Source organism: Micromesistius poutassou (assembly GCF_964030765.1).
Source record: "Micromesistius poutassou genome assembly, chromosome: 5".
Lineage (NCBI taxonomy): Eukaryota > Metazoa > Chordata > Actinopteri > Gadiformes > Gadidae > Micromesistius > Micromesistius poutassou.
Genome location: NC_140275.1, coordinates 3,013,506 through 3,021,359, shown reverse-complemented (window position 1 = coordinate 3,021,359; position 7,854 = coordinate 3,013,506). Strand labels below are relative to the sequence as shown.

The 7,854-nt window shown below is 52.6% G+C and overlaps 1 protein-coding gene across 1 annotated transcript; it reads left to right on the top strand.

Moving 5' to 3' along the window:
• The first annotated feature begins 4,426 nt into the window (after positions 1-4,426).
• tcima (transcriptional and immune response regulator a) lies at positions 4,427-5,511 on the top strand. Its single transcript, XM_084468746.1, has one exon. The coding sequence runs from the start codon at positions 4,546-4,548 to the stop codon at positions 4,849-4,851; it is 306 nt and encodes a 101-aa protein (XP_084324872.1). The 5' UTR covers positions 4,427-4,545; the 3' UTR covers positions 4,852-5,511.
• Positions 5,512-7,854: the final 2,343 nt, after the last annotated feature.

The following is a 7,854-nucleotide window of genomic DNA, read 5'->3' as shown; positions in this document are numbered from 1 at the left end:
GCCGATTCTGACTGGTCTGACGGCAGCGGAGGCCTGGTCTGGAGCAGAGTGGTTGATGGGTAGGAATCAGGTCAAAGCTGTTATGAAGCACTCCGGTTTTGAGTCAGTAATAGAACTCCAATAAAGCTTTTGTGATCAAAGAGCAGCCTGGAACCTAGGGGGCGAAACGTGGCTCAGGAGGTAGAGCGGGTGGGCTGGTAACCGAAAGGTTGCTAGTTCGATTCCCGGCTCCTCCTAGCTGATTGTCGGAGGAGTCCCTGAGCAAGATGCCTCACCTTGACTGCTCCCGACGAGCTGAATGAATGTTAGGCAACATTCTGTCTTTAAATCGTCACGTTGTTGAAATGGTCGATTTTAGGTTCAAATGTAACATCAGAGACTGAGCTGTCGATTGCGTGCTCATGCATGGTCAGCCGCCCTGTGATGGTTCCTCTCTGACCCATAGTAACCCCATGTGACTGGGAGGGGGGGTCTCTTTCCTGTCGCTCCCAGAAAGCAGGAAATGGGCGTCACAGGGAGGACGTTGAAATGTTGAATTAATAGCAGCAGGGTTTTGATAAAGAAAACATTAGCAACTCGTTCAAACGCAACATGACAGCGGCTTTAAATAGCCCCGCAGTGGAGGAGCAGGCAGAGCAGTGGTCGCCAGCCTTTGAGGAAAAGATTTACTGGGACGTTTGTGGGGGCTGTAACACAATATACCAGACAAAGGTTACCGTGAGAAGTTTAAAAGTAAATATACATCAATAAGAATGGTTTTTTCGTCATGTTTCTGCAGTAGCCCAGAACGGACAAACATCAAGCATCATAATCTGTATTGTGTTTGCATGTTATTACCTATTGTTTTACAGACTAAATAACAAAATAACAATTTTAAATCAATCATCCCTTGACACTTGGCTACTCGGAGACATGACATCATTTGGAAGTCCCCTCACAGGCCCCCACAGGCCCCCACAGGCCCTCACAGGCCCCCACAGGCCCCCACAGGCCCCCACAGGCCAGGGCAGGCCACCACAGGCCCACACAGGCCCCCACAGGCCCTACAGGCCCCCACAAGCCCACACAGGCCCCCACAGGCCCCCACAGGCCCCCACAGGCCCCCACAGGCCAGGGCAGGCCACCACAGGCCCGGGCAGGCCACCATAGCGGGGAACTCAGCTCACCGCTTGCTGCCACTCAATCGTACACACTGCACTTTTAAGATAAGATAAGGTGATAAGGTGTCCTTCTCTTATCCCAGAGTGGGAATTGGGGCGGCAGCAGAAAGTACAGGAGCTAGCAGAGATTAAAGACGTTGGTTCCACTATAGAACCCCAGCCATGGAGAACCAGCCTGGGGTCCTGAGCAGACCTTCTACCACAGAGCCCCAGCGGCGAGGGAGAGCCAGCCTGAGCTCTGATCCCCCAGCCCTCCAGATGACCCCCCTGCGGTTATGTCATACGCAGCGGGCAAAGGGCGACGAGACATCAGACGGCGTGGATCACCCTATCCGCTGTTCACCGCCCGCCGTCTGCTCTATATATGTATAGATCTATTTATATAGATCTATATATATACATGTTATGGTCCGGTGTAAACAGGCACCGAGGCACGAGGTCAGAGGTCAAACTCTAACAGAACACGCTCCCCTCCCAGACGGGTCCACTATCTAACACCCCGCGCTATACTTAGCGCTGTCTTCTGAGGGGATGCGGGGGTCTGTATTTATGTGTCATCTAACCCTGTCCGCCGTTTTGACTCCCAGCACAAAGACGGGTGGTTTGTGTCCGGGGGGGGGGGAGTGATAATCAGGGGGAGTCTGAGGGGAGGCTCCGCATGCCTGGTGAACTTCTGCAGGATAAGATGACAGAACACACACGCTCACACACACACACACACACACACACACACACACACACACACACACACACACACACAGTCCTACAAACGCGCACTGTGTTAATTTTAGCCATTCTCTTCTCTGTTATGACAGAGGAAACGGTTTGTGTGGGGGTGGTTGCATGTGCACACATGAGTGTGTGTGTGTGTGTGTGTGTGTGTGTGTGTGTGAGTGTGTGCGCGGATTAAGTGTGTGCGTGTGTATGTGTGAGTGCATGCGTGCTTGTGTGTATGAATGTGTGAGTGCTTGCGGTTTGAATGTGTGTGTGTGTGTGTGCGAGTGTGTGTGTGTGTGTGTGTGTGTGTGTGTGTGTGTGTGTGTGTGTGAACATCTGTGTGTATGTGTGTGTGTGTGTGTGTGTGTGTGTGTGTGTGTGTGTGTGTGAGTGTGTGTGTGTGTGTGTGTGTGTGTGCAGCGGGGTCAACGGTCAGACTCTGTCTCCCTCGCTGCTCTTTGGCTCGCTGCCCGCCACCAGGAGACGAGCTGAGGTCATCACTGTCGGATTTCCCCAGACGGCCTTCTGCTCAGCAGGAAGCCATTATGCTGTGTGTGTGTGTGTGTGTGTGTGTGTGTGTGTGTTAGATGTGTGTGTATCTGTGTGTTTGTGTGTGTGTTCATGTGTGTGCGTGTGTGAGTTAGATCTGTGTGTGAGTGTGTGTGTGTGTGTGTGCGTGTGTGTGCGTGTGTGTTTATCTGTGTATGGGTTAGATGTGCGTGCATGTGTGTGTGTGTGTGTGTGTGCGTGTAAGTATCTTTGTGTGTGTCTGAGTTATATATATGTGTGTGTGTGTGTGTGTGTGTGTGTGTGTAAGTAAGATGTGTGCGTGTGTGTGTGTGTGTGTCTGAGTTATATATATGTGTGTGTGTGTGTGTGTGTGTGTGTTAGTTAGATGTGTGAGTGTGTGTGTGTGTGTCTGAGTTATATATGTGTGTGTGTGTGTGTGTGTGTGTTAGTTAGATGGGTGAGTGTGGGCGTCTTCAGACAGACAAGGTGGCCCAGCGGCGACACTGTGTTCTCTGGATCTCCCCCCCCCCCCCCCCCCCCCCCCCCTATTGTCCCCCCCCCCCCGCAGTCTGCCAGGCTGCAGGAGACCTGCCATTGTTCACCCTCAGCTGCTCAATGCCAAATACCGGGAATTCCACACCTGGGTACAAATACTACAATCCTACCCTCTCCAGGGGGGTCGAGGGGGGTGGGGGGGTCAAGGGGGGGGGTCACAAATGAACTAAAAAGACAAAAAAAACACAAAGGACTTCCTGTCGTACTTGACTCTGCTTTACTTTCCTTATATGGTCAGAGTGTGGCGGCCCTCTATGTTTTCACTCTGCTCTCGGTGTCCCCAGTGTGAGGCCCCGCCCACTTGGCAAGGAGGACCCCCCCGTCGTAATCAGCACCCATCAGCACCCTGCTGCAGCACAGGCCCACCCAAAGGCCCTGGACGTCAACACACACACACACACACACACACACACACACACACACACACACACACACACAGATACCACATATCTAACTCATACACACACACACACACACACACACACACACAGAACGCAGCAGCTGTTTGGCTGCTGGCTGGAATGCAGCTGATAGCATCTGTGGGCAGAGAGTAAAAACACGTTGAAAACACGTCTGGTACCGGAATACAGCTTGTTTACGTCCTGCTTCATATCCACCGTTTCATCTGCAAAATTGCATCATATTCATTTTCATATTTGATAGTAATAATCAATAAACTAGTCTCAGGGCTAATACTGATAGTAATGCAACCTACTAATATTATAAACGATTACATTAAAATATAATAATACATTTATGATACTAGTAGCCTACAATGCTTTAGTTGATGTAGTATCTTATAATTATAGTTCCAGGCGGGTTTCCGTGAAATCCTCCGCAGCAGAGCGCTCTGCATCCCGGCCCGGTGACATCGGAGACTCGCTGACTCAAACGGCGGATTTGCCGGCAGAGCAACATGCGAATACTGGAAGATGGGTTTCCCCAGAAGACAGCCGGCGCACCCAGCAGCACCCAGCACCCTGGGGAGACGTGACGCGCGGTTCTGCGAAGAGAGAACTCATATTAGCTGACCTGAGAGAAAGGGGAGGTCGTTGGGGTAAAACTAAAACAAAAATTGTACTTTATGTCATTGTGGAAAGACTGTAGAAAGACACGTTATATTATTTGTAACTATGAATATCATTGCTATTATTATAACACACACACACACACACACACACACACACACACACACACACACACATGCAAAACGCATCTAGAGATCTACAACGTGACGTCGTAATAAAAAATAATAGCACAAATAATTATTATATCTGATTTTAGGCTATATAGTAATCATTAATTGTATTCATATCTCTTGCGCTCTGCGCGCGGCTGTTACTACTCGTGCGCGCCCACGACCGGGAGAGAGGCGGCGTCTCCCGGCCAGCGCGCAGCAGGGGCGGTCACGAGCGGTGACGTCACGTCTTTTGTCTCCAGCCTGTATAAATACGCCGAGCGCTCCAGAGCTCCTCACTACTCAGCCCTTACACGCTCAAAGAGGAGGTCTTCCCGAGACCAGCTCTCCCTCTCGAGCTCCATCTCTCTCTCTCGCTCTCTCTCTCTCATACCGGAGACCACCGGAGACCACCGGACCACCAGCATGTCTCAGTCCTACGTGTCCTCCGAGTCCCGGCGCGTGAGCCCGTCGGTGCACGGCAACAAGTTCGACACGGCGCACCGCAAGCGCGGCGTGGCCAACATCTTCGAGCACGTGAACCAGGACGCGCTGATGAAGCTGTTCCAGAAGACGGGCGACATGAAGGCGGAGGAGCGCGTGAGGAGCATCTTCTGCTTCACGCAGGACCCGGACGAGACGGCGCGCGCGCTCATGGCCCTGAAGCAGCGCAAGAAGGACAAGTTCCTGCAGATCGTGGGGCTCGTGCGGCAGTTCCTCAAGCTGCGTTGACCCCGAAGACGTTTCGGCTCGGGATGAGCCGAAGAAGTGAATCGTTGGAGACTTCGCACTCAAGCGCGAGCACGAGATGCGAGATGCTGCTGAAATACCCGCCGACCGGACCGTCGCATCGACGTAAGGGGAGGGGGTCGAAGCCTGCGGGTCGGAGAGGAACAATGTGACGTGAATGTGACGGTTGCTATGGAGACGCGATCCTGCGCGGACAGGCCGGCCGGAGGAAACGGCCTTTTTACGCACTGATGGATGAAGAATAAATAATCTGAACGGACAAACGAAAGGGGGGGGGGGGGGGGGTACACGGCGCGAGGGCTGTCCGCCTCGCCATGGCCCCTCCTCCCGCGGAGGGGAGCTCTGAGACTTTACGCACTGATGAGGATGCTCATGAAGTGCACGCGGTGGTGGTGGTGGTGATGATGATGCAGGTGCACGAGCAGTATGAACCGCTGCAGCAGGAGGAAGACTCTGCCTGTAGAAAAAAATGACTTTCCACCGGAGACCCACCCCCCCGCCCCCTCCCCGCCCAGCCTTGTTTTGTCAGGGCCACCATGACGTCACGGGCGGTGGTGGCCCTACTGTATGTCTGTTGCCGTGGCAACAAGGGCAGCATGCATGTCCTTGTCTGTGATTTCTAATAAATTATTATCAAATGAATTCCAGCGCCTCGTTTGCATATTGTTCTTATGAATATGGTTTATGAGGGATGTTCAAAGTTTCAAAGGGCCAGGAGGGACGTTCACAAAACATAATCATTTTTAATTAGATTAGGTATGTGCCACGTGTCGCTATGGCGACGGGGTCAGGGGTCACGTTTTAGGCGGGGTCATGCTGTCGGGGTGATGATGATGATGGGGGGGGGGGTTAGATGATCACATTTCAGATGATGATTACATCCAACACCACATTAGACGGTCCTATCAGATATCATCTTCAGGTCATCAGCTTCAGGTCATCACAGGCAGGGTCAAACGTTTGAGCATCAGTCACCCTATAGAGTATTCAGCAGTTCACCACTAGACCCCAGCTAAAGGGACCATTTGACCCTCTATACCCCCTCCTCACCCTCGCAGTATGAGTCCATATTCAGCAGTTCACCACTAAACCCAATGCTATAGAGACCGTTTGACCTTCTTTACCCCCTCCTCACAGTATGAGTCCATCAGCAGGGAAACTGTCTCTTGGTCTCCATGGAGAAGCTCTTACCACTCTGATCATCTGACTCTCCTAAATCAATGTTATTCAGCGTCAATATCAGCCTCTCATCTCCCTGATGACACCCCCCATATGAATCGTTGATGACCCCTGAACGAACACACACACACACATCAACACCACGGTCATGCGCTGCGTTGCTTGTTATTGTCGGAGGACTTGTTTCCTGCTGGTAAACATCGCCAGCTCATCACTTTTTCTCAGACTAATTGAATAATGTGGTTTAGTTTCCTTTGTGTGCGCGCCCGTGCGTGTGTGTGTATGTTGTGTTGTGTGTGAAGGGCAGGTGAGCACACAGTGTGTGTGTGTGTGTGTGTGTGTGTGTGTGTGTGTGTCTGCATGCGGCGTGTGTGTGTGTGTGCGTTCCTGAGTGTGTGTTTTGTGGTGTGTGCTAAGGGCAGGTGAGCCAGTGTGCGTGTGGTGTGTCTTTGTGTGCGTGCGTGTGTGCGTGCCTGCGTGTGTGTTGGTGCCTGCATAAGTGTGTGTGTGTGTGTGTGTGTGTGTGTGTGTGTGCATGCCTGCATATGCGTGCCTGCGTGTGTGTGCGTTCGTGCCTGCGTGTGTATGTGTTGTTCACGCGTTCATGCCTGCGTGCGTGTGCATGTGTGTGCGTGAGTGTGTGTGCGTGCCTGAATATGTGTGTGTGTGTGTGTGCGTTTGTGCGTGCGTGTGCGTGTGCGGTGTTGCAGTGTGAAGGGTATATGAAGGGTGTAGGGTTACCCCCGCTAGAGTTACGGGCGGAGGCAGAGATCCACGTGGATAAGCTGAGCTGTGGCTGCAGAGCAGTCTGAACCGGCTGGATCCACCCTGCGCTCACTGAGCTGTGTGTTATCAGCGCTGCAGATAACCGCCTGCTGGGGTGTGTGTGTGTGTGGGGGAGGGGGGGAGGGGGGCCTCCCGGGGGGGAACCCGGACAGTCAGCTTGTTTACCCGCTCCGCCAGCACAAGATGTCTTACTCAAACGGTCACCGGGATTCTGATCTGGGTTTTATCTTTTTGCGATTCATGTCGTTAAAGCCTTATGGTTTAAGCCCTGTGTGTGTGTGTGTGTGTGTGTGTGTGTGTGTGTGTGTGTGTGTGTGTGTGTGTGCGATGTGACATAACCACTATCTCCTATCCTATACTTTCCCATCTATTCCTAAAACACATGGAACAAAAATACCTACCAGTAATTATTCCTTTCTCTCTCTGTCTCTCTCAATATTCTCTCTCCTCCTCTCTCCTCCTCTCCTCCTCTCCCCCTCCTCCTCTCTCCTCCTCCCTCCTCTCTCCCCTCCTCTCTCCTCCTCTCCTCCTCTCCTCCTCTCCTCCTCTCCTCCTCTCTCCTCCTCTCCTCCCTCCTCCTCTCTCCTCCTCCCTCCTCTCTCCCCTCCTCTCTCCTCCTCTCTCCTCCTCCCCTCCTCTCTCCCCTCCTCTCTCCTCCTCCCCTCCTCTCTCCCCTCCTCTCTCCTCCTCCCTCCTCTCTCCTCCTCTCCTCTCTCCTCCTCTCCCCTCCTCTCTCCTCCTCCTCCTCCTTTACTAGTATAAGAAGATGAAGAGCAGCTCAGCAGCCTCAGCAGGGATCAACTGACTCGGTGCCTAATCCGGCGGGCCGTAGTGCTGCAGCGGGCTAACCGGTTCACACCGGTTACCTGCCGTATAGACATCAACCGATGACATCACCTGACGCCTCCCCTCCTCCACGGCCTCCCTCTCAATGTGTCAGACACAGAACACGCTGTTTCTCTTTGTCTCTCTTTGTCTATGTCCTTGTCTCTTTTCTTATCTCCCTCTCTCTCTCGCTCC